This window comes from Egretta garzetta, unplaced genomic scaffold, assembly GCF_000687185.1.
Source record: "Egretta garzetta isolate BGI_Z169 unplaced genomic scaffold, ASM68718v1 scaffold187, whole genome shotgun sequence".
Taxonomy (NCBI): Eukaryota; Metazoa; Chordata; class Aves; order Pelecaniformes; family Ardeidae; genus Egretta; species Egretta garzetta.
The window spans coordinates 1,458,648-1,485,462 of record NW_009260342.1 but is presented as its reverse complement, the minus strand read 5'-3'; the positions used below and the strand labels follow the sequence as shown (position 1 = coordinate 1,485,462).

General features: G+C 42.1%; 1 protein-coding gene across 1 annotated transcript in view; it reads right to left on the bottom strand.

The window, feature by feature from the left end:
- The window catches only part of RASAL2 (RAS protein activator like 2), a 124,402-nt gene that overhangs the window by 87,583 nt on the left and 10,004 nt on the right, over positions 1-26,815 (bottom strand). The window contains 2 exon segments of the mRNA XM_035898065.1: positions 2,828-2,954; positions 11,948-12,075. Of these exon segments, the coding sequence (XP_035753958.1) occupies positions 2,828-2,954; positions 11,948-12,075 (255 nt within the window).

The following is a 26,815-nucleotide window of genomic DNA, read 5'->3' as shown; positions in this document are numbered from 1 at the left end:
GAGCCAACCCTGCAGCAAGGGTAAAAATGAAAGAGACAGCCAGAATGACTACAGCAGCCCTTGGGTAAAGCACACTTGACTTAATGTTGACCTCTGGTGAGTTACACATCTCTTGCTTCGATTTCTCAGCTGTAACTTGGGTAGTTTCTCTCTCCTACACTTCGTAGGATGCGTGCACAATGCTATAAAGAATGCCAAAAAAATTTGCAGAATTGGTACTACTGCTGATTATACAGAGGCCCTGAAGAACACGCACTGTTCCAGTTGCTCCCTTAACAAAAACACTCACCTCATATGATACTCTTGACATTTTGTACAAGGTGTAACTGTAGCGCTACAGATGAGAAAGAGTTCTATCACCTGATTCCTCCTCCTCCCCCCCCTTTTTTTTTTAAAACTCAATCAATCACAAGAATAGCATGGCAACCTTAGGGGAAAAAAGCAAATGCCATCGCTTTGCCTTAATCTTTACATTACAGCCAGCCCTAAGGAGCTCATCTGCAAGTGGTAATTTCAGATACCATCATAAGATGCAATGCCTGCTGTTGCCATGTTATGCACGTGATTCCCTAGGACAAGCTAGATATTCTTATCAGCTCTACATAGCAATTTCTCTACTAGACATTTTAGCTGCCTCTACTGTGCTTCACAGCTTTTGGCGTCCATTCCAAAGCTATTTTAGTCTAGTTGTTACCTGTACCTGCTGGTGATATATTCTGGCTGCCACCATCCACTTCTTTCTCTTTATGAAGTTGTTCAATGGTTTCCTTCACTGTTTTGTCCTCTCACTCAACATCTTGACACAAAACTATTCCCACTGCTCTCTATCAACCCACTTTTTTCCATTAGCAGGAATTCTGTAATCACGATAAGAGACATTTCTAACCAGGCTGTAAAAACGCGGGAACTACCTAGGGTGCTGCAATCAGAGATTATATGTAACCTTCCCTCCTACTTACCCTCATCCTTCCTCACAGTATGAGCATTGCTCAGTTTTTCTCCAGCTCATGCCTTTCTTCTTCTCCCCTGCACTGCGTGCCCATTTCCTTTAGCTACACACTTTGTGACGACTGTATTCACTACAGTTGCAGCTCTCATATGGAGAAGATACATTGATATGAGTTTCTCTTGTACTTTTAATATATTCTTGTCAGGCATACATCAAGTAGCACACTACAAGACATCACATGCATCTAAAATTGTAGCAAAATACATCCTAATGCATAAACACAAATAACACAGTCATCTAACACTGGGATTTCCAGCTATTCAGATGCTCAGTGAAGTCTAGAAATTCTTCTACACATTTTTTGCACACGGTATAGAAAAAGAAGGGATTCGAATCCTAGATTTTAAAGGTCTTTCTAGCTTGCAAAGCTGCAAATAATATTCATTGCCTAGAGCAGAGCAGCTGCAATATGGTTGGTTCTTCATTCATCTCACTAGCCACATACCTGGAGTAAGTACTTTGCCTATAACACTGTGTAAACATGTTTAACACTGAACAATGAGTATTTCTTCATCTGGCAAAACAAGATGATCATTTAGAGCTGCGTTGGAAATGCCACAAACAAATCCAATAGGGGCTGTGTTATGTGTCACTCATTGCCAAGTATTTTACAGGTTTCCCTCCTAAATCCCCAACCTGCCCTGTTTCTTTTCAGACTTCTAATCCAGCAATCAAACAAATGCAAAAGAACCACCCTATCTGCCTTCCTCAAATAAGGAAGAGTTAAGCGGTGCTACAGCCAAGTACAAATAAATAAGTGCCACAGTTGCAATGTATTAATTAACTATCTGAAAGAGTGGGATTTTAATTACTTGTGTGCAATAAATATACTTGCAGAATAAAATCCTTTGGCATAAAAACCAGCTGAGCCTATGCAATGAGAAATACCTTACCTGCTCTTCACCTTTGATAATGATGTTATCAAGGCAGCTTTACTTTTCAGAGATGCATGTTACATTTTTCCTCACTCTCTCCCAGGACTGATATTTTTTACAGCTGAACTAAGGAAGAATTGCTCCTAGATCTGATCAGCTTATGCCAAGGAAAGCTTCTTGCATAGTTTGGGAATAGAAAGAAGAGCTCACACTTGTGTGTGGTTGCTGCCTCCTTTCACTCTTACTTTCTTCCAGAAAGCGTTGGAATGATGCTCTTTATGCAACCACAGGTGGGATAGAATAAAGAAGGGGAACCGGGCCAAATCTGGACTTGGGAAACTACTGCAACAGAGCTTTTGTCTGTCATTTTTAATACCTGCCCTTTCTTCTGCTTTCCCTAGATTTCAACATGTATAATTATAGCCAACAGCAGCAGGCAGTTGACTAGTTCTTTTAGGAACTGCACCCTGAACAGGCATGAGGTAAGTCATAGAAAAACCTGTTATCCAGCAAAGGAAATTCCAGAGAGACTCACAGTGAGGTAAAACATAACCACGTAACAGTTCTAAAAACCAGCAGGAACCACTTACAGCTATCTGCAAAAGCTGCATTCCTATTGATCTTCAGTCGTAAATCCCAGGTCTGTCTAGTAAACTCACAAACACAGCTACAAACCTTCCCATGTGCAGCAACAGCCCAGCTTCTCTGGTACCCCATAATAACCTCACTGATGTTTGGATAAATCCTGGTGTTTAGAAGTCATTTTGCTAGCAGGCATTTACAAACAACGCCACAGTCGCACGACCTCCCCCACCACCTAGCTGCGACGCTACCCACCTCAGCAGGCTCCTTCCCAAGGATGCTGCCCGGCAAGCAGTGCCCTCTGATACAGCTTGCAGCTATAAATTAAAATCAATTTGTGGCAGCCAAGGCTTCGACTTACCTAGTTTGGTGGCCCCCTCTGGCGGGTACTCGGGGAATTGGCCCTCGGAGGGGACGCTCACCGTCCGGCGCAGGCAGCGCCCTTTGGTAGCATCCGCCTGTGGCTCCTGGACCCCATCGATAGGCACCTGCACAAAAAGGATGCAGACAGCTGTTAATTTGCCACGGGCCACGCTGTTAATGTGCCGTCTTGATAAGAAATTAATTTTCTACTCATCTGGTAATAACTTTCAGGCACAGTTCGCCATGCCCGGCCTTACCACGAAATTCCTGAGGCTCACTGGGAAGGCACTGCAGCAGTAAGCAGCCTTGGTGCATGCAGACGGGTGCGCAGCCCGGAGAGGGCTGCATGCAGGTGCGCAGCAACCTGCGCTCCAGAGGTATCAAGTCACAACACAGCCGACCCTTCTGACTAACGTGGCAGTCCTGCCTTTCGAAACTGCTTCCCGAGTGCCGGACACATTGCCATCCAGCCTTGCCTGCTTCCACGCCGGGAGAGTCAGGCTGATCAGATGGCTACATGCGAAACTTCGAGATTACAAAAGCATTTTTGCAGTCTCAGCACGTATCCAGCGATCAGCTGCAGCACGTCAGAGGAGAACGGACAGTTGGCTGGTTGTATTGGGCACATGGAGAAAGGGGAGAACTTCTATGATTAAGTCGAACTCATCCTAAAAGTGGGACCTCAGAAAGCTCTAAGAAAGGCTTGGGCTCCTCACTGTTTCATAGTAATAAAATTCTGTACGCTAATTCTCTTTAAAAGTACTGAATGTATAAAGATCTTGTTTCTCTTCTGAAATTTTGGCAGAACTTGACACCTCAGGGTTTGCGCCCCTCCTAACTTTGCCTTTAAAACACCTGCCTGGACAACTGCATTTTGCTAGAGTGGTTGTTATGTTGGAAAAAAGTGGTAAATTGTGCTACCTATCCCTATAGGTGCAGGGCATTTAGACAACAGCCAAGAGCTCTAAAAGAGCCTGATACAGTCTCTTTGTCCAACAGCACGTATGTCTGGGAACAAGAAACAAGCCTGATGTGCTCCTAATCCAATCCAAAAAAACATACAAAGGGATTTGGAGGAAAGGAAGAGAATCCAACTACTTTATAAATTTATACACACCCCTTTGTGCACCCTGATTTTGTTTACATGATCAGCGTGGATTAATTCAAGCATCAGTTACTTTGCATATAGAAAGGCAGACAGACAAAAACTTCAGACAGCTACCTGCTCGCCAGAGGTACAATCCAGAGAGCCCCAGCCCACAAAAGACATCCTTCCAGCAGCAGGAAGACATTGCTTCCAGCAGGAGGAAGACATCCTTCACTCTACCCTTCTGAAGAACATACGCATTCTTCTGAAGAAGTTCAAAAGACAAAAGACACCAAAGATCCTTTAGGCTGGTAAAAGGCTGGTCACCAAAGATGGGGACTGCATGGGAAAAATGTATGTCCAGAACCAAGCCAGACAGGGGCTTGGCCCATGGTAACCACTGTTTCCTTGGCTGAGTCACTACCAAGGGGTGGGCACCTAGGGCCAAGTGGTGCCTTATTGGTATTTCTGGGTCCCATGCACCCCAAAGGACTGGCACAGAGCGGGGCCAGAGGTGGGATGTGATGGTTGATTAGTAAGTCCAGATAGCGGTTCCATGTCTCAACGAGAAGACACCCCAATCGGGGAACTGCGAATTCCCCGAGTCCGTCAGCTGGCCCGAGTCGCTCATCTGAGGAAGCCATGCCTTGCTTCCTGCTGGTCTGCCTGATAATCATGGTTCTGACCATGGTTTTGTAGGTCTTTGCATACTCAGATATTAAGTTTAGCTCAGTATTGGTGAATTACTGGATTTGCTGGCATTTCGACCTGGATAACTGTGCTACTGAGTTACTGCATCTCTTGTTGTAACAACCCAGATAATCGTACTCGTGATCCATGTTTGTTACTGCAATGTTATTTAGAGATGAACTGTTTATCCTAAAGCTGTTGGTCTGAATGTCTGTTGCCATATATGGAACCTGTAACTTTGTGGGGCTGCATTAAGTGCTTATATTCAACAGTTGGAAGAAACCCTGGGGATGAGGCAGAGAGGCAGCATCCAGGGGCTGGAGGCAGGCACAACCCCTCAGGGCCCCAAACATTTCAGTGCACTTCTGATGAGGACATTGGCTTCAACAGTACAGCTGTGATACATGCAATATGGCAATTTATTTTCATATAGCTACATAAAAGACAGCTTGCAGCTAAAGGAATAGAAGCCCCTGTCATATTTCCTGTGCTGCTTATCCTTTCATATCTTCAATCATCTCTGAAAACCGAGTATTAATAGCAAACAAAAAGATATTATTCATTTGTACTGAAGGTTGTAAAAGATGTACAAGATACTGTACTATTTTAGAAACAGGCTACACTACAATGGCTCTCACAAACTAGTTCTGGCATTTCCTGACTTTTAAGCACCTAGCATTCTCTTAAGGTCATTTTTTAATGCTATTTATTACTACGCTAGTCTATTTGTCTCCTTCAAACAGCACTCATTTTTCAAAACTAGTTTCCCAAATCCCTAGTGGTTGTTCTGTTAAGACTACTTTCTTTGCTGGTAGATTTTTACAGCAGCTCCTTTGCCAAACAATCTCCATGCAAGAACACATTAGGAAGTTAAGCAGAGGCTAATTTTGTTAGTTTATGCCACATTCATTCATTCAAGATCACATATTAGATTTTCAGTTTTCATCTGGAGGCTCCATTTAGTCTTACACCCTTCTAAATGCTCTTCTGCTCCACCACCTCTCCTGCCTCTCCCAGTTTCCTTCAGAGCATTTTTTTGGTGGGATGATGCAAGGCCTATTGCCAGAACAGCTATTACCAGTCATACTACAAACCTGCTTCAGCACACCTTAAAAGCGTTGAGCTACCACCCCTGTGCTCCTCCTTTCTCAGTGAACTTGTTGCGCCTATACCTAAAAGCTAGCTCTGTACCAATACAGCTTCTGCGGGGCCGATTTCTCCACTATTAGATTTTTTTTTTTAACCGAGAAATTAATATAGTCCCTCTTCAGTATCCATGTGTGCTTCCGCACATGGATGACAGAAACATTGTTTTAATCCACTGACATGAAAAAAAGCACTACTACCCCCCTGATAACAGCATATACAAGAACAGCGACGATAGCCAGGAGGATGCTATGGATGTACTGACTCGCTGCCGAGGGTGAGGAGGAGAATGGTGATTGAGTCCACGCTGTCCTTTGTGTCCTTGGGAAAAGCAAACAGGCAGCACACCGGAGTTGGTGTCAAAAACAAATCTGTTTCTGCATACCAGAGATAGGATTTATCTTCAAAGAGGAACTGAGCCATTAACAGGAAGACTGACTGAGAGCTCAGGTCCTAATTCTGGGTCACTTAGCCCTTTGTACTTAACATTTGCCCAGACAAGGAAAACATGGTTAGGCTGCACACTAAAAAAGGTTCATTGGTATAGCTACGTTCATCTGGTGCAGTACAGTCCACACCAGCAAAGAAACTGCTTTTGTTACCGTATTTATAGTGGCTTGAGAAAAAAAATGATACTGTTTATTTCACTCAGTAATTCTGTAAACTGTATAAAGAATAAGATTTTAATGCTACATAGCTTGATCTACACCAGAGAATATACAAACATCCCACAATTTCATGGACAAGACTGAAGTAGCAAAGTAGCTAAAAAAGATCCACCCTTAAGTCTGACTTTAAAGCGCTGTGCTGTCTTTCTAGGCCTACACTGACAAAAAAGAGCTAACTCCAAGTCTGCGGGACCAGTATTTATTGCTTAGCATAAGATCAGCCTGCTCTTAAAGATACAGCTTCCTGACCATGCAAAACGAGCTTGGTCAGCAGCTCTGCATCTCTTGGGGCTGGACATGTTTTTAAACAGGTATATAAATGGCTCTGTGGTAGGTCAAAACAGATTCACAGATGGGGTGGCACTGAAACAAGCAAGGGCACAGCTAAATACCACGTAAGCACCAAGCCAGACATCCACAATCTTCCCAACCCTCCTCCAGCCCCTGCCATTCCAGCAAGCAGTTCAGCAAAGGATGGAAGAGAATTATAAAGTCTTGCAGAGTCACGACTCGAATGGCAATTTAGGCTTTCAGCTCTTTTTCTTCCATCCAGCTTTGTTATCCTGTTCTTTGCCCTGCTGAGACTTCACTAACCTGGGAATCGTCTGACCCTGAAATGAGGTGCTGAAGCTGCTGGTTCAGGGCTGAGCAGTGTAACTCTGGGACAAGAAGGTACGTAGGTACAGTCCAAATACTAATAAATTTGGCATTCTTGACAAATTTGATTTTGTGCCACGTTTCACTGGCAAATTTCACAGTTTAAGGAGCACAGGTTCCGAGCTCAGACTCAAACTCTTGAACAGCATCACGAGCCACTGAACATGCTTTTTAAGCATAAAAAGCCTGTATTTGGGATTTTTAGTAGTTTGAAGAAGAAGAGATTTCAGAAAAAATAGGAGTAAGAGCTTTTCAAGCATTTAATGCCTCTTTCAAGGCAAACCAAGCTAGGTTCTTAAAAAAAAAAGTAGAAAAAAGTTTTTTCATTGCAGATAGATTTTTCAAGATCAGGAAGACAAAATCTTGAGAACTTGCAACCTCTTTTGAACTAATAGTGAGGAATTTTGGAATCATGTCAACAAAACAGTTAAATAATTCATTTTAATTTTTACCTTCCTCCAGAAAGTTATAAGCTAGCTGAAATTTTGAAACAGAAATCCACTTTAAAAATGTGGACAACAAACATTTCTTTGGGCTTTTGGAAAATAATTATATTAATTTGGGAATCGAATCAAATCTTTTCTTATGACTGGGTTCAGCTTTGACAAACTCCTATTTACAGGTAAAACATACTTGCTGTAAGATACCACTGTGACAAGTCCTTTGAGAATGGCAGAGGGCATTTCTGAAGAACCTCCCCTGGGACCCAATGCATCAGTGTTTGCTCTTGTGAGCACTGCTGTCGCTCCACTACTGGTGTCAGTCACAGGAGATGGAAGAGTAGGAAAATACATCAGAGATGTCCTGCTGCTGGCCTCTGTCACCGGCACAAGTAGTAGTAGATCTTGTCACAGTGAATGTAGGCCTATACTATCCTTTCCCCTTGATTAAAAACACCTCTAAATCCAAGGAGAAAGATGAAGTTCTGGGTGCAGGGAGGAAAAAAGAAGAGTCTAACAGTGAAAAGTGTTCTTCATCTTCATTTCCAACTGAACACAAAATTAAAAGAGTCTGGAGGACAGCAGCCAAGTTACAAAGACTAACTAAAAAGCAGCCCAAAACCACATGCAACCATTTGCCACACCCCTCATGGAAGTGCTGTACAATGGATTATCTTTTTTTCTTTCCCTTTTTAAAATGCACTGATTTGCAGACACTTTTACTGTGCCCTCACAGCTCTTACCCTATGGAACAGGTTTCACAAATTATGAAAATATCTACACCTTCCTGACAGTGGGAAACAGTCTTCCTCGTAGAAAAAATACCTGATTTATAAGTGAATCAATCTGGACCTGTTCCAGTTTTGGAAAATGCTGCTAGATATTGCCACACCGTGATATGTTGTAGTAATCGCACATCTCCTGTCACTCATGACTCCTTATTTGCTAAGTCGTCTCTCCTGTCTCTACAGGGATTCATTTTTTTCCTATTACTTTTTGGGCATCAATCTCTTCCCTTCATTAATAATCTATATTCTTCAGTCTCACCTATTTTCATTTTATAAAGCTGACAAGGTGTCAAGTAATTAATATTTTTCTACACTGCACAAGGCAATACCATCAGACTATTTTTGTCTACGTAATTACAGATATTTTTGGATCAAGTTGAACCTCAACATTTCTCTGATTTCCAACCTACTCTTGTGCTTGCGCAGCACAAAATCTCTCTTGCACATACTCTATCCAAACTGCCTTGACGATAGACAGTAAATCCACAGTGGTGGTGGGACGTTGTAAGAAAAGAGTTTTCTTACTACTCTGTTTATTTCTGTACTATTCCCTCAGTCTTAAAAATCTATGCAATTCATGATGACATATTTTAACAGCATTAACAGAAAGAAACCAACCTTAACATCGTACCTGAAAAAATTAAGACGTCTTTCATTTACCTGTTTGCATTTTGTGTACATTTTCCTACTTTTTGGCTTTGACATACATACTTGCATAATGATTTTACAAAGTATTATAAACATCAAACCTTCCTGTTCCTTTTCAATTTCACATGGGCTAAGCTTCTTGGATTTTTATTCCATGAAGTAACAAAGCAGATGCACAGAGACTAAAATGAGATGCTTCAGACTTACAGCTTTCAAATTACACCATCCTTGAGATGATGCAAGTGCTCCCTTTCAGCTGCAAGGGCACTCTGCTGTTAACATCTCTTCCTTCTTCCCCCACACCAACCCCCTTACTGATGGGTATTGTTCTGTCCCTCATATCCTTTCTAAGGTCCTCTTCAGCAGTCCAAAGAAATTCTGACCTGCTCACTCTATCAGCAATTCCCATGTTCAGAGCAGGAAACCCTCCATCTTCAGCTTCCCGTTGCCTATCTCACCTCATTTTGGGTTAACAAAAAACCTGCTCACCTTTCCATTACTTTTACTCTAAATATAATCAATTTTCTTCTTGAAGTAACCTCCCTCTTCCTCATTCACCTGGTCTTTTGCTTAGGCTCCTTTTACCTGTGGTTCCCCCCATGGGCTTTTTTCAATTCCCCTCCTACATACTTTTCAATCATTATGGTCTTCCCAAGCATCTCTCCCCATTGCTGCCTTAGGCCTTTGTTCACTCTTACTTCTAGATCACGTTTCATAGAGCCTCTTTCAGCTCTGAATGACTTGCCAAGTAAAATTTAACTGAGTCGCCTCCCCTTTCTCATGAAAGCTACAAGGGATACTTGTATTTCAGAAAAACAAGAAGAAGGTGCAAGCCCAGAGTATCAGCTCTGTGTCTCTCCTAATTAGCAGTTCTCCTCCTGTATGTTTTGTGTTTCTTTCAGGGCTTGTATGTACGTTGCCATGTGTACAGACTCAGAAGCTAGATTAAAGCAGGCTTTTATTTTCCGACAGGGTACTCATGACTCTGCAAGGAGTTCCCTTTTTCCTTTCACGTACAGTAGTCCCAAATTATTTTAAAATCAGAATGGCAAATCTGACTCCAGCTACTAGCTTCTGAAACAAAATGCATTATCAGCATGGGGAGTCACACCTGCACCAAAGGCATGTCTGCCTGGTTCATCTGCATGCAGCATTTGCCAAACTGAGTTATTTCTTCTTGTGATAGTGTGGGCAGGCTCCTTTAAGAGCACACTGCAAAGATTTACTCTACTGCTCAATTTTTGGGGGCAACTGCTATACTTAAACCCCAGGCTCTATATAGCCTGATACAGAATTCCTCCAGTTTCTGACAAAAAGCAGAGTGTATTTAAAAATAGTATATATTGACTTAATACAGCAGCGATACATCAGACTTCCCATATTTACTCCTCAGGATCTAAGCAAAAGACTCGTCTTACTCCTAGCAAAATGCTTTTAATTGTATGTAGTGAGAGAAATTAAGAACCCATAAGTGCATGATTACCACCTTCAGATAATTATTTGTGATATGAACCAGTGTTGTTTTCAATTACACTTCTTTAATGAGATGCATCCTTTTAGCCCAACTGTGCTGGTACAGTACAGTTTTAGGAATAATTCTCACATGTCCCTAAGTTTCTTCAGTATATGCTTTAATTCCTTAGGCGACAGTCCTGTCAGACTAGAAAAATAATTACATAGTAAACAAGCATCATGATATGGGCCTTCCATTTTCCCTGTATTTGATCACCTCTCCTACGCATTAGCACTGATGTTGTTCCCTTCTAATAACTCAAGTCCTTCTCTAAACCATTTCCTCCTACTCTCCCTATGTGAGGAAATATTTCAGCCCTTGTAAATAAACCTGGTCATAGCTGAAGATGAATAATATTTAGTGCTACATCAGGAACAGGTCTTATATTCTCAGCCAGTACACAGCCACACACAGAAGCTTCAGAAGAATTGAGAAAAAAAAAAACCAACCCAAAATTCAGGTCATCTCCAAATGTAGGAAACCATGGTATTAGACTCAAATTCATGGACATTTATATGTAATAAAATCTATTTCAGTAATCCAAAAACATTCCTATTTCACAGCTCCTTCTGAAATATTTATTTTTAAACAGGGTACATCTACAGCAGAATAATTAAACAAACCAGCCAACCCAGGAGCGTTATCAAATGCTTCTAAAGCTCATGTATTCATGACAGTCAGTAGACATCAAATATCACAAGAAAAAAAACATATCATGGCGTAGTCTAGGAGAAGGGACTTACCATCATTTGTTTGTTTAGTGCTTCAATCAACTAACGCATGCCTGTTCTTCAGCCATATTGACATTACCTTCATGGCCAGGCACAATGCCAAGTACTACATCCTATATACACACACACACACCACACAGAGAGTAATTTTATAATTAAAGCAAAAGCTGGTTGCAATATCTTTGAGTATCCATGCCAAGGGGCACCAAATCTTCCTTGTTGTGTTCAGCAAGAGAGAGGGCAAACCTTTGCCTCAATCAGTTTACCTTGTGACTGCAGTAAGGATGACTGCGCAGTGTGAAGGTTGCACACATCTTCTCTGCCCAGCACTCCAACAGAGACACAAAACAACAACCTTTACTGCACTTTTTCCCTACCTTTCTGTCTGCACTGATGTGAGGAGGTAGGTTTGCATAGATGTGGTGGCTTTAACTGCCATCAAAAGCAGCAATAATACAGCAAGGTATAGTGGCAGACTTAAATGCAGGTTCTAAAACTCCAGCAGGAAGTTTTGGGTGCACACGGTTTGCTGTCACCTCTTCCATGCAACCGGCGTCTGGGTTAACTGGATTATAACTATGAGCGCCATGCCATGCACAGGCAGAATAGATTAGCTCCCCTCTTCCCCCCTTTCACACATTTCATGAAACTCATGAACAAAATAAAGGGGAGATGAAAAATGCTGCCTTCCTGTTTTACCAATAAAGGCCAAAAGGTAAATCCCGAGTGGCCAACGGGAGTTTCTCTCACCTCTTTCTCCCTGTTGAGCAGCACCAGCTGGCTGTCTGTCAGGATGCAGTATTTCCTCTCCCATGTTGTCGTTTCAGTGTAGGGGGACTGGCCGCAAGACAGTCTGTGTGTAGGTGGTCCCTTCACATCTGCGAACAGCAAACCACAACACCAGAATCATTAGCATGCGTCATTAACCACCTTCTTTGCTTTTGTGGTTCCGCAGCTAGATGCGAACCAAAACTGCAATCTGTACTTAGCAGTGCCTGTTTCAGCATATTAAAAAGACAAAAATGCTAATTCTGGGATGCACCCATGTGGAACGCTAAGTAAGGTACACTGTGAATACTTATTTATCTATAGCACGATTTACAGAAATGACAATACTCAAGAGGAATATAAATGTCTTTGTGAAAGACTGAAACCTAATCAAAAGAGAAGTCCAAGAGCTCTCACGCAAACTTCATCTTCCCTCCACTCCCTTCTCAAAAACATGGTTAAATAGGTAGGGCCCCGAATGTACCCTAAATCTCAATAAACTAGATTATTTGAGATTAAGGATAGAGACACACAGGAAGGAAGATGGGGATTGAAGAGGGCAGGCTTGAAGGAGGAAGGGAAAAATTCAAAGGGACGGGCATTTAATTGAGGTTTACTAGCATCTTTTGGTAAGGAAGCTTTATGATTAAATTGTGACAAATAGGAATCTTCCAGCATTTTCATTTAGCCACAGCCACTATAGTGACAAACACTCAAACAAAACCCAAAAAAACCCCCAACAAAACCCTGCCAAACAAAACAAAATCCAACTTGTTCGGCTTCCAGTGCTGATCTTTTAAAATTTATTTTAAAATCGATTTCCCTTAAGTCTCTCAGGCTTGAGCTACATTTCACATTGTACCCCTCATTACTAAGAAGTTTTCTCCAAGACTAGGAAAGGAAAGCACACTAACAAGCACAGCAGACAGACAGACTTCACTGCCAAGCAGCCAAGCCTAAAAGCAGAGAAAGCCATTGAGCAGCAAGGTACGCTGTCAGTGCTATAAGAAGTCTGGGTGCAAAGAGGGCTGCCCCAGGAGTTCAAGTGTGCAGTTCAACTTATAAAAATCTCTTTGCAGGAGACAGAAATGCTATATGAATAACAAAAAAAAAAGGATGTATGCAACAGAGCCGTGGGTAGCACCATTTACACAAACTTAGAAAAAAGTTTGAAGTAATCTCTTTCTGAAGTTTTGAGATAAAGTTCTCATTGCTTTGTAACATTGTTTTGGTGTTATCCTACACTCTAGTTTTATACAACTTTACTTGCATTGATCTAAAAATCAGCCATTCTCAATGTATACACTGTAGATTCCTGAAGTCTTCGAACTACCTCTAAGGGGTCTAAAACAGACACTGCAAAAAATCATAATATTGCCAGGGGCTTGCTGCGCAGCAGTCCAGGACATCTTTCGACTATCTCAGGAGCCCATTAGGCAAAGGGAGTATTCAAATCCAAAGTGTTTTGTAATGTCAGCTTCCTTTCAGCACAAGTACCTTGCACAGAGCCAAGCACAGATGCTTCTTGTAGTTTCTACCCAGCTTCACCACTAGAGGACAGCGAATCCTCAAACACCCAGCACCTTCCCAACTACAAGGAAGAGTGCAGGTTCGAACACGAGCATTAGAAGTTAAGCAATTAACTCCTCCAACTGATTTCACTCCTTGCAGACCCTGAGTATGCCAAATCCCACCATATTAAAAAAGCTGCAACATCTTCATGATCTTTTCCTGCATATAATAGCAACTTTGCCTACATGCTGAAAGGAACATGTCAACTTCTGAAGCCAGAGAATTAACCTGAAAGATGGCTTTCGGTACCTAATTCAACCTCATGTTGCATTAGGATTTCCATGATCATTCAGAAGAATACTTGAAACAGGCAATCTGATACCTTTAAGCAAGAAAAAGAAGAGAACTGCATGGCTCCTACTGCTCTGAATAATAAAGAAATGCACCTTTGTTCCCTTAATTTCAGGTGAGAGAATTCAAGGAAGAAATTGAGATTCGGAATCAGGCTCCACACTGTTACCTCCCCTAACAAAGCTCAGTTTCCAATAGTGACAAGCAACTCTGTAGGTCTCAAAATTGCCCAAAACTCTACTTAGGCATAAACATAATTAAGAGAAACCACCACAATCTCTTTGAAGCAAAAATGCATTTGTGCAAACTCCTGGAGCACAACAGACTCTCTCACAAGTTACGTATTTGTCCATCTTATAGACATTAACCCTCCACATAGATTTTTGGCACGACTTCAACTCACATTTATCATGGCGTCCAACCAAAAACCTAACCAGATGCAAAATAAAACCACTGCTGCTCCTGCTTAGACCTCATTTTCCCAAACAGCAGCACATGAACCCTACCCATGCCTAAGGAAGACAAACTTATGAGCAATGGGCTGACAGAAGGAAGATGAGAAAGAATGATGAAGACATGGGCTCCTAGCATGAGTGTGCCACAGAAATGTGAAGACCGCAGCTCTGGATATCTAGTCTCTTGGGTAACAAAAGCACATGATAAATCACCAAGGGGGAAAAAAAAGAAGAATGCAGTCGTGACCTGTCCTGCTACTCACGTGGGTGAGCTAGCAGTGAGAGAGTGCCTCCAGCTGCTATGCTGAGCGATAATCAAGTAGACTATATTTTGAACTGCTGGTAAGACTTTCTTTTGCCATAAGAAAACCCTTCTAGGCCATTAGCTCCAACGCAGAATCTACAGTCACGACTCACCCAGCCCCAAAAGACTTTCGCATTATAATTTCTACTAACTATAGGCCTTGGCAGGATACCATCCAACTGATCTATGGGCTGCACAAAGGAATTAAAGAACAGAACGACTTCTTCCACTGCAATAACAACTCCAGGACTTAACTGAGTCATCAGGCGCTGCGGGCCAGCCACAGCTCTGCTGCCAAGTGGGTTGGCTACGTCAGAACAGCTTTCCACAGGCTGCTGGCAGAGTAACATGCCATCTCTGTGTCTGGAGCTGTCAATCACCACTAGAGAACACCACAGCATTAATATTTTGTGTTTGTACTGGTATCCTTTCAAACACGTTGGGACACAGCCCCACCACCCCTGCAGGCTGACCAAGTGCTCTCTTCAACAAAGAGGAGTGCAGTTCCAAGCTGGTTTTCTGATGTATCAGATCCCACAACTTCAGTCCTCTCCTCGAGGCTGATGCTGCAAGCCCACCTCATAAACCAGATGAATGATGAATACACATCACAAGAAAACTCGCTGCAACAAAAATTGCAGTGTGGCTTTGCTGCGTTTGTCCCACTTATTTGAATTATTTCTCAGCTAGCCCTCCTGCGTGGTTGACCTCTTCAGAGCCTCTCGCAACAGCTGTAACTTCAAAACTTATTCTGAAGAATGTTACCAGTTTAGACTGAAGACTCTTTGGGACTTTACACAGTATCACATATACACTCGGTCAATTCACAAATCCTGTTCTGCTTTCCGGTACTCTTCATCTTCAGTTTTCATTTTACATTCTTGGCTCCAATTTTTCACGTGAATGTAATAAAACCCACCGACCTCTTCCACTAATGCCCCATAAAACTAATTTACCACCACTGTTTGAATCGCTATGGAAGTGAATGGCAAAAAGTCCACATGTAACTAGGACCACTAACACTTCAGGGAAAGACCAAAAAGTCAGGGCTGTCCTTTCTCAGTTTGGGGCTACTATCCATCAGCTCATACAGGAAGGTTTGTGCTTTGGAGGGTAACTCACTGATGAATGTGGTTTCAGACAGGAGTCGGAGGAGAGATTGGGGAGGTGCATCTGAAAGCTCAGTTTGCAGATGTTACGTGTGGGATGGGGTCATGCAGCCACACACCTAAATATGCAAGTTCTGGTGACAGAAGATTTCTTTCTCCGGTCTGATGCAATCCTTTCCATTCTGCATCGTTACAATGAGGCATTCAAGCAAGCAGATCGGTTAGTCTACACACAGGATTAAAGGTCATGCCTTATGTGCCTTCAAATGCTAATATCAGTTAAGTAACAGCTTGGAAAAAATCCCCTTCTCAGTACATCCTCCCCTGCTGACCCGAGAACAGCAGCCCTGCCCGCCTGCCACATCCGACATAGCTGAAGATTTGAAGCTGCGTTGTTTTTCCTTGGGGCTCCGAAATGCCATTAGGCATGTTATAAATATCCACAAAGCTCCCTTTCTCTCAGAAAAATGACAACTTGTACCTTATTATTCTTTAACTACAGAACGTATTTAAAAAGAAGTGAGGGGGGGAATGGGAAGAGTTATGCCATAACTGCATAAAAAAAAAAAAGAAGTGTTGACTGGTGCAGGGCAAGGGAACAAGGGAAGAAGCAGCCAGTGCCAAGTTGATCCCCACAGAAAGGGTAAGACATTTTATGAAAACTGACAGCAGCGTAGTAGTATTTAGGGAGTAGTACTGGTGCTATCAGATGGGAACATTTCTGAATCTTCCATTGCAAGCATGCAACAATCCCTTTTTTTTTTAAAATTCCAAATGCATTCACAAGTGGAGAATACTTTCCAAAAAGCAAGCAATGGGCAGAATCAGCAAGTTATTTCCAAGAGATGAAAAGCACTCCAGTGTCATTTAGTCCCCAACAGATCTTCTGCAACCAGAAGAAGGGCATCTCTTCTCCTTTTCCGAACTAGTGAAAAGTACATTATTAGCAGAAATCAGGCCAACAGAACTATATTAAAGGTAAATTCATGCCTTCATTTTCTCTGCCAGAAAGCACTCTCTACCTACCATCAATAAAAACACAAAATTAAACCTCCATCCCAGTGATGACAAGAGCACCCCTGGCATATGTCAAAGCTCCTTTTTTGAACCACACTCTTCCTATAGTGAAATCAAGGACTTACTGAAGTACTTGCCAAATTTTCGTCAACTTTATTACGGTCCGTATTCTGTTCCTAGTATTTCCAATAAGGAGCTGCCAAGCAGCTGAGTAACTAATCTAGTGGCCAAGTTTGTGTGGAGGAAGGATTTTTTTTTTCCCCCCTGAAGGGAGATTAGTAGGAGCCCTAACACCTTTTGACAACAGGTCTACTTGCCCGATGTCAATGTTTCCATGGTGTTTTATGTACTTACCATAGAGATGGGACTCAGAGAACTTTAGGTAAGTGCTGTCATCTGAGAGCTTGTCAGTACCCCAACCTACCCAGCTGTGCATGAGTACGCAGTCCAGTTCAAATAATCATCAGTTTGAACCTTTATCAAGCCCTTGAACAGAAGCTGAAACTTCAAGCCTTACTATTGGCATGAAGCATCAAACGGCAATTAAAAATCTTTCATTAAACTTACTCCATCTCTAAAAGCTGATGAAGCTCATGATTCAAGGGAAAGATATGGCAGAAAGGGAAATACACCATGTCTCAACATGTTTCGTTCCCCTAAACCTGCATCTTGTAATAAGGCAGGATTTCTGCAAAAGAAGTCACTAATGCAAATGAAAATGAACAGCAATAGCACAGTTATGCTACATACAGCTGTGTATATCTGCAACTATTTCAGACAGCTGTGCGATGTTTTGAAGAAGATCTTCAGGATCTGGACTTAAAACAGAGAATTCAAGCGCTGCTGCCCTGAGAGCAGACACAGGCATCGAAGCAACCCTGGCTCAGCTAAAAGAGGGACAATCTCTCAACATTTACACAGAGCAGACGATGACAGAGGTCAGTTACTGAGGGTCTGCTAGGAAAAGCACAATCAAGACAACTTCCACTTTCTCTCATGCTGATATATATAGCTTTTGTTTACATTTCTTATTTCTCAAACCAACTCCCAGCCATACGCAATGGTTTCTGATCCAAGCAGGACTGCAGAAAGGCACTGTCAGAAACAACCATTCAAAGAAAACCTATCATGATGCACAAATTCACTTGGGAGAAGGACGGGACACTCATCATCCAAGTTTGTACAGACAACCACCACAGTGTCCTGACACAGAACATACAATGCTCATGACTAATTGTATAATACGATAAGGAAAATCCAGCACATTCTGTCTGTGGTAACTCAGACTCACACGCTGTGGAGCAAACATGATGGTCTTAGGGTTGATTAATTCTTCTCTGAAATCACAACACACTTAGAAATATGACCAGTACACATTACAGAAATAAAGCCATTAATCCTGCCTTTTTATTTCAAATCACAACATGGGCAATGATTGTAGATTTTCTAAGTAGCTTCTTGTAGCTACTGTGAGATACAGCATTGCTCATTTGCCCTTCTAAATCACTGTGTGGCACAGCTCCATTTCAGTTAAGAGGTAACTACATTTTCATGGTCAGCAACAGATCTCTCTGGTGAAGTAGGTGTTATTTTAAGTGTAGAAAGCATGAGCAGATCCTTTGGGATGAGAGGCACACTATTTATGTAGGATGTTATTACAGAGGTAAGTATCTAGTGTGAATTCTTTCTGTTATATTTAATAGCTGCACTCAACAAACTTCATTACACGTGCAACGACTGGCCCTCAATTCAGTTGCTCTCCTCTGGCAGCTGCATGCAATGATAACCAAATTCTTGTATGGAAACCTAGTATCGTGGGTAGGAGGTAAAGAAAGCTTATTCAAACCATCAGATTTCAGTGATCTCAAATGCTCTCACACCAACTGGTTACAGTGCCAAAATGCTACCTGGAAAACCCATTCTGCACAGAATAAAGCCATAAAAGGTTTAAGTAGGTGAAAATGGTATTTTAGAAGCTGGCAGAAGCCATGACCAGTGCCATGACTTTCTCAGATTCCAACACGTTTGGCACTGCAACACAAATTCTTCACAAGATCTTTAATTTTTCTAGCGTAGGTCAATCTTGGCAATCTAACCTATTAACTTTCCACTACTCTTTTATTGAGTGGCAGTGATCAGACACAGTCTAAAAACTGGTTTTCCATTGTGCCAGTGGAGAACCTCATAAGCCACAGACAGAATCACATAAAAACTGTTCAGTCAGGTGGAGTTTTCATGCCCTGAACCCTCATAGAAATATCACTGTGGCAATATTTACATTTATTGTGCATGCTTCCGTTTCCCTACCATCAGTATGCCAGGTCTGGGCGAAGGAATCTCTTAAAATTGAGAGATGAGAAGTCTGAAGGTATCTGCTGCTCATGGATAAAGTTTTGAGGTTTTTTCCCTTCTTTGAACGAGGACCGTGCATGTCTTCTGCAAACTGATATGGGCACAGCTTTTGTCTACCAGTTGCTAGAAAGCTTTGATGAGATCTGGGATGGGGTGGGAGAAGAGTCACCTTTCTGCTCTGAATTTCTCACATGCAGCAGTCTCGCCTCACAGGGAAAGCAAGACTAACCTTTGAAGTTGGAAGAGTGGGCATCAACGTTTTGTCCACTAGGCCAGAGCTACCAGCCAGATTCTTGAATTTCCTACAGATTATCTGCATAAAAAGTATAAGGAGCAATTTTTATATGGGAAGGGCTAAGCCATCAGATGAGCGAATACCTAATAGCCAGCCAAGGGCTGTCTCCTTTGCAACCAGCAGGGGACAAAATACAGAATGCTACTGTTCAACCAACCTGGCATCTCCCAGAAGGATGAGCTCTTGCTGCCTCTCCTCTCTGTTGCTGACATCATTCCCACACTTTCATTCCTTCCCTAGGAGGGATGTGACTTGTCTGTACAAGAGACAGCCAGCAGTGAGCAAGGTACAGCAGGCTCACTCCCTCAGCTGAGCTCCCAGACAGCTCTGCCAATTTAACTTGGTCCCGAGTCAGTACATCTGCCCCTATACTTGCAACGTCACCACTTTGCCTATCAAACGCTTAGTAGTTTTCACACCAAGGCTGAGACTATGCTAGAGATCAGCCAAGATTTCCCCTCTCATTTCCCCATAACACACGCAATTCAAAAACCAAACCTTTTGCAAGACCTGTGCTAACACATTTACCACCCTCAGCCCCCAACATCTGCTAAAAGGGCTCAGTGTTCCCCGGTACCCAACCGCCCTGCAGAAGCTCTAGAGCACAAATTCAGTTAGGCCACAACCATGCAAGCAGTTTCACCGAGATTTTCTTTTCAAAAAGGAAAAACATGGAGTCGTTCCAAAAAAGAAACCGCAAGTCTTAAAATCTTACGAGTAGTTTAGCAAGCAGATGCTGAGTGTGCCAACAGTCTCGAGCTTTCTCGCAAAGTCCTAAAAAACGAGAGCTAAGGAGCTAGCAGCAGAAGCAAAAATTAGGCATGAAGCTAAAATTGGCCTGGCAGGGTAATTCTGATTAGAAAGCAGAAAGTTGCACCAGCTCACTGTCACCATGCAGCTTCTTTGAGCAAAAGGTGTGGGAGCTCTTAATAGCAGTTTAAAGCTGCCAATTAGCTTGAACACTGCTGAGCTCCTCTAAGCTTCTTACATGCTGGGTAGCCGATTGCTAAACTTACAAAGGGTAATTGATCCTTGCTTCCCTCAGCTGCGCCTCTCCTCTCTCTGTCCCCATTCTCATGGTCTGCACCCAGCCAGGTTCATGAGAGACAGCGTGAAAGATGTGTCTACCGGGAGACATCGGCACCTTCTTGAATGGATCAGTGCCAGCAACCTCAAATCGTGCAAGCATCTGCACACTTCGTAGCTCAACGAGTGGAACCAGAAAACACAACCCAATCAAGGTGGGGACCTTACAAAACATGCAGGTGCGCTTCATGCTCAGCCCAGCCTCCTGTGCGCGCCTGCAAACAAGCAGCTCATTGTGCAGCCTTGTAAATCTCCTGACATCACTAGAACAGAAGCTGCTATCTGTGTAAAAACCAATTTGGTTCCCAGGATACCTACAATTTCAAAGAACCCGCAGTTGCTCAAAGCCATCGCTGTGACCCTTCCTACAATACTAAGCAGGTTTTCCTTCCTTCTTATTCAGTTCTCGTTCCCTGCCCAGGACCACTCATCTTTCCTCCTGAATATTAAGTACATTTTTCTCTCACAGTTAAATTCCCACTTGGCCTACAAAATGCTTTGGAATCTCAAAACAGAAGTGGTTATTACAAACCTGTAGAGAGGATTATAAAAGATTACATGCCCCTATTACATAGCTGCCAAGTTCTGAGAAGATTCTCAAGTGACACTTCTCCCCAAAGCAAGGGGAGGCTTTCATGAGAGTTTTAGGAAGCAGAAAATGAAGAATAGCAAAAAAGTTAATTATTCGCGGTAGAAAAAAAACCCTGCAGTTTTTCCTCTTCATTTATGCATGATCCTTTTCTTACCCAGCTCCATACCCTTCCCCCTGTTCTTTTCCCTGTAATGCTTGCTCTCACCGACCCCTAATCTCCATTTTATAGTCTCTTCAGCACCGAGCATCCAGACTGGGCTGTTCCCTCTTAGTTCTTTATTCTTTGCAGCAGTGCAGGAAGAAGACTAGAGGAAAAGCATCCTGAACTTTAAAAGGAAAATGGCCCAAGGCAGCTGTGAAAAAAAAAAAACCAAAACAAAAACAAAAAACCCAAACTAAAACAATTTAAAAGCAAACACTGCTCAGTTCCTGCACATTTTTTTAGTGTACACAAAAACGTAGTAGTGTACTTGCGGTCAAAGCTAAACGTACATGTACCACAAGCAGTGCACGGAGCTTGGCAAAAGCACCGTTACCAAAGGTTCTGCCCCCACAGACAGCTTTACCCCCCATCCTTGCCAAGGAGGCATCAATCAGCTGACATTCATCCATCACAGAGCACTTTCAAGAGAGCAAGACCATTTTGCCGCCTTCTGCCAGCTAAAGACAGGGAGGTATGGGAAGAGCAAAGGCCGAGAAGCATTTCTGCGGAGAAGAGGACTAGCTACAGGAACAGACAAGGTGATGAGATAGCGATCACAAGTTCAAGATGAATAAACTGAAAAACAAACACACAGTCTTTCAGGCTTTCACGTGCAGTTTGAACTGCACCATGCAGGCTATTTCTCTCAGAAGCTTTAATCTTTGGCTTTCCTTCAAGAAAACAGATATATTCCTTGTCACCACTCTTAAAAATCTTAGCCCATAAACTTAATTTTGCAGAGCGATGGCAGGATTGCCAAATTCCCCTCCCCTTAAACCTACCTTTACAGAAACACAGCCTCCGTGGTTTGAAAAACAATCCTACCCATGTGTGGTGGTTTTCACGATGAAAGAGAAGAATAAAGGAAAAATAAAGAAAAACAAATCACAAAGCTCTAAGAAGTGGTGTTCTACCGTACCTAGGAGTTTTAAATGCTCAGTCACTCTGCCATCACTGCACAGCCTGTTGCTGCTCTACTTTCTTTAGCTATTTTCAACCTGAACGTTTCTTGAAGCCTGAGTAAGCACCAGTGATTAGGGGCTTCTTTTGGGTTGGTTTTTTTTGCCTCAACAGGCTTTTGGGAAAAAAAGATAATAGGAGATCTGACCACCACTACTGTCTCAGACAGACAAGGTTACTTTCCTTGACGAAGAGAGAGTGCAGAGGACACTAAAACCTACTACAAGCGATGTGCATTTTTTTTTGCATATTATCCAGGTCATTCAGACATATAGGCTAAATTTAGCTTCTTATTTTAACCACTTAAAACAAATGACTTAGTAAGGGACCACCTCAAGGGATTCAACTATAATGTAAAAGAAGCCCTCCAGTACTCCCCATGCTATTTAAAAAGACCCACTCTGCTTCCTTCTGGCATCTTCAAAATGTTTTCAGACAAACCTAGAACCAGCTATTAACGCACCGGTTAGTTGATTTGACCTACTTAAAACCAAAACCCCATACAAAAGCACCAGAACGCTCCTTATTCCATTTTTCTCCCTAACATCTGAAAAGTCTTCATGCATTTCAGTAATGCAATGCTAATACACAAAGGACTGGACTTTTTTCATCCTTTAAAGATGGTTCAGACACGCAACTTTAGGGGAAGGAGATTGGATCTTACATAAATGAAATGGGGATTCTGAGCCATATTTAGATTTATGCAAAGAGATGTCTTATTGCAAATAAACTGAATTCCACATTTAATCCGGTACAGCAAGGTAACAACCTGTAATACCTCTTTTATCAGCTCTACTCTTTAACCTTTAGTTAAAGGTTATATGAGGTTAGTTTCCTTTTGTAATTTAACCCAGATATTGTACCTGTTTTTAGGGAGGGAAAGCTGGCTTCGGAAGGAAAATCCACTTTGGTTAAGCATAAGGAGGTCACCACCAACTTGGTCAAGGCAGGACACTGAGTTGCTGGCTCAGATCAAGGCTCAGGAGCCTCCTGACTCAGAGCTCTTTGGTGTCCTTATTGCCACATGCTGTCAATATTTGCAAATCAAAGCTCAATTTTGTTCTGAAATTTCAGAATATAGCAGGTGATTTCTTTCTTCTTGCCTACTCTGTATAATGTTGAGGGAAACTAACTGTGAAAGAAAGAGGCAGTGTGGGAAGAAATAACAGTGCCAGGGCAGAGAAATTGCAAGTGCCGAGCTAACACCGTGTCAGGGGAAGTTCATTCTTGTAGGCCAGCTGGGTTTGGACACCTTATCCATGCCGAGATCAAGGCTCCTGAGATACCACCAAAACAGGTGGAGCAGGTTTACTATGCTTTTGGCAAACCTAAATAAGCATGATTAATGTACATTTTGATGATGGGCTAGCTAATTAAAAGGATCTGTAGCTGGGGTGCAGTATTTCAGGTATTCTTCAACTGGGTTTTCCCCTCTACTTACATGGCCTTCTCTCTCCAGTAGGTTAGGCTATGAAAAATAAAGGCAACCCCGCATCCTCGCCCCAAACAACCTCCAACCCTAGAGCCCATGACAACTCATTTTTTTATTCTCACTCCTGCCAAGTTCCCCCAAACCTGCAAAATATAAAGCTTGTGAGGACCAAACCTTTCATTATTCGCTACGCTGTTTTTTATGTGATTTATCTGATGCTTAGTGTTAATGCCACAAATCCCCTAAGCGCAAACACGGACTTGTTCACAAATGTTTTCCCTGCCATATGTTTTGCAAACTGACATCATGAAGCCCCCACAGCGAATCCAAACCCCCTTCTATCAGAGAGGGTAAAGCCACAGGTGCTCATCTCCAGAATCCTAGAAGGAGAACAAATAAACCCAATAAGGATAAACAACCAGTGGAGAGAAAGCGTCTTTCCTACAGCAATGCTGAACAGAAATGTATAGGTCACAGCCTTGCAGAAACAGGCCTGATAACATCTAATTAGCAGTCCTGCTGCGCAACTGCATTTTTAACAGTAAATCCAACCAGACTGGGAGGAAAGGGAGAGGGGACTCTTTATATAAATACAGTAATTTTAATCCAGTTTGAAGAGATTTGCTTTATGGTACTGTTTTGTGGGGTTCCCCCCAGTAGGAATAATCAATCCACACAACTGATTTTATGAGTTATTACTGAAACCCATTTCACTCCTAGTGGGAAACAATTTACAGGGGCAGCACTGATTTGTATTAATTTATTTATTTTTAAATGGAAATACTAAGAATTCTGTTTGCTGCCAGAAGATGGGTGGAGAAGGTAAGGAAAGTTCACATACCCAAGAGACTATTAACTAGAACCAACTTGGACAATACATTTGAGAAGCATTTCCTTCCAGCTACTGTAGATAGCTGTCCTTAACATGCCTTTACTTAAGCAGCCAATTTTCCACCACTGAGTACAATGAGATTTCAAAACACACACGAAATCAGAGTATAAACATACACAAACATCCACTTAGTGATATAACAAAAGAAAATACAGGGCAAAAACTTGAGCTTCTCTATTTTCTGCCCATTATAAAATATCTTGGCATTTTAAACATCCTCTGCTCAATTTCTCAAAACACCCTGTTTAACTGTCTTTGAAAGGGTGTTCTTGACCTAAAATTATTTCGGGGGGTTGAGGGATAAATTCCAGCCAATATTATCGCACAGGGAATTGAGTTTCGGATGAAACAAGCAGCAGCAGATAAAGCATGAATGAGGCTGCAGCAGCAGAGACAGCAGGAGGGAGTGGTGGATCAGGCAGAGCTAGTCCACGCTAGCAGTACAAAGCAAGAACATTTAAAATACGTATGAAGATCTTGTCACAGACAGCAGAAATGACAAACAGATGAGAGGCAGCAGCAAAGAGTGAAAGATTAAGGAACAACTCCCTTTTATTCAAGAGTTTTAGTTTGTTAAAGACAGACCGTGCTGCTTCCACATGATTAGAGCAGGATGGTACCCTGCCCCCCAACCCCTGATGGATGTCAAACTTATTTTTGTAAATCTCTGGCGATAAAAACCATGCATGGCATCTTGTTCATTTCCTCCTTACTATGTAGTTTGCCAAAAACTTTAAGCTCTGCTTCTCTTGCCACATCTACAGACCAGTGCTATTTGTTTTGCGCTCAGTGACTAATGATGAACATGCACATCCCTTGTCTTTGTAAAAGCCTCTTTTAACCACAAGATGAGAACTGGCAGTATCTTGGTACCTGGAACTAGTTTTGGTAGCCCTGAAGCAATTGGACACAATGATGAAAAATAAAAAAAATAAAATTAAAAAATTTATTTTTTCTTCCCCAAACTCTCATGTGATTAAAATCCATTAAAATGCAAACAGGCTTGAATTTTATTTTATCTGTCAGTGACCACACTTCACTGTCCCTGGGCTACAACTGTCTCTTTGTGACTTCTCTGCACATACGAGGAGTCAAGCTCTAAGTTTAGGAGCAATCAATCTAGAAAACCTTTCTAAATATATACGTGTGTATATATTTTTATAACGATCTCCATTTTTCACACTGATTTACATTGACCATTGAAAAGTGCATTCAGCTTCATGTTTGCTCATCTCTGAATAAACAAAGAGAAGGCTGTTGGGTATCCAAAGACAAATGAGACATTACAGATGTAGACAAAACCTATCATCACCCCAAAAGCATTTCTCTTTGAAATTATATAGCCATGCAGAAGTTACTCAGAGCAGAGATTGCTATATGTGTTTTCAATTCAGCCTGGGCCTGTTGGGGGCAGGGAGGGAGTCTGATGAGGCTTTTTTCCCCCTCCACATACTTGACGATTCAGAAACATATGACTCAGTACGGATGCTTTTCTTCCCCCTTGCATTCTATAGTTTCCATTTCTCAGGATAGGTTGCCTTAGGTTGATATGTAGCACACCCACCTGGAATTTCACCATTAAAATAAATGCAACTATACCCATTAAATGTGATTCTCCATCAGGCATAATCATGTAAATCAAATACAGTCTGTGTACCAGCTGGGTTCATACTGCACAGGAGTATTTCTTTCTTATCTGCAGACTTCGTCCCCTTTTGCCTCAGCAGAAAGAAAAAAAAAAAAAGGTTTCAGGGACATACAAGTCTGGAGTTATAAATTATAGTTTCCACAGTAACAGCAGGAAGGTGTCAGAAGTCTGGGCACATATGCTGCACAGCACAGCTAGGCTGCTGTAGAGCTAGCATCCACCAAATTCAAGATGCGACATATGCACACAAATTGTTTTGGTTGCTGCGCAAACACAAATTTCTCAATTAGTACATTTGAGCCATTCATGTCTTTTGTTATAGTAACTCAAAACTCCTGCTCTACACGTATAATTACCCCCAGACAAACCCAATGGCATTTTACAATTATATTTAAGGGCCTTCACTTCTGTTTATAGACATGCAGCATTCACAGAGAGCTCAGAATGAACTCTGCAATGAAGAAGGAAAACCATATTACCTGGAAAGAAGTTCTCCCCTTTTGCAGCTATTAGAGTATATCTAAGCAGGAGCTAACGACCTGTCATCATAACAAGCTCCTCAGGCAGGTTTTGTGGCAACCTGCATTGAGCTGCCTGCCGCTGTGGATAAGCCAGCTAAAAATTACCTTGTTAGCACAGCTAA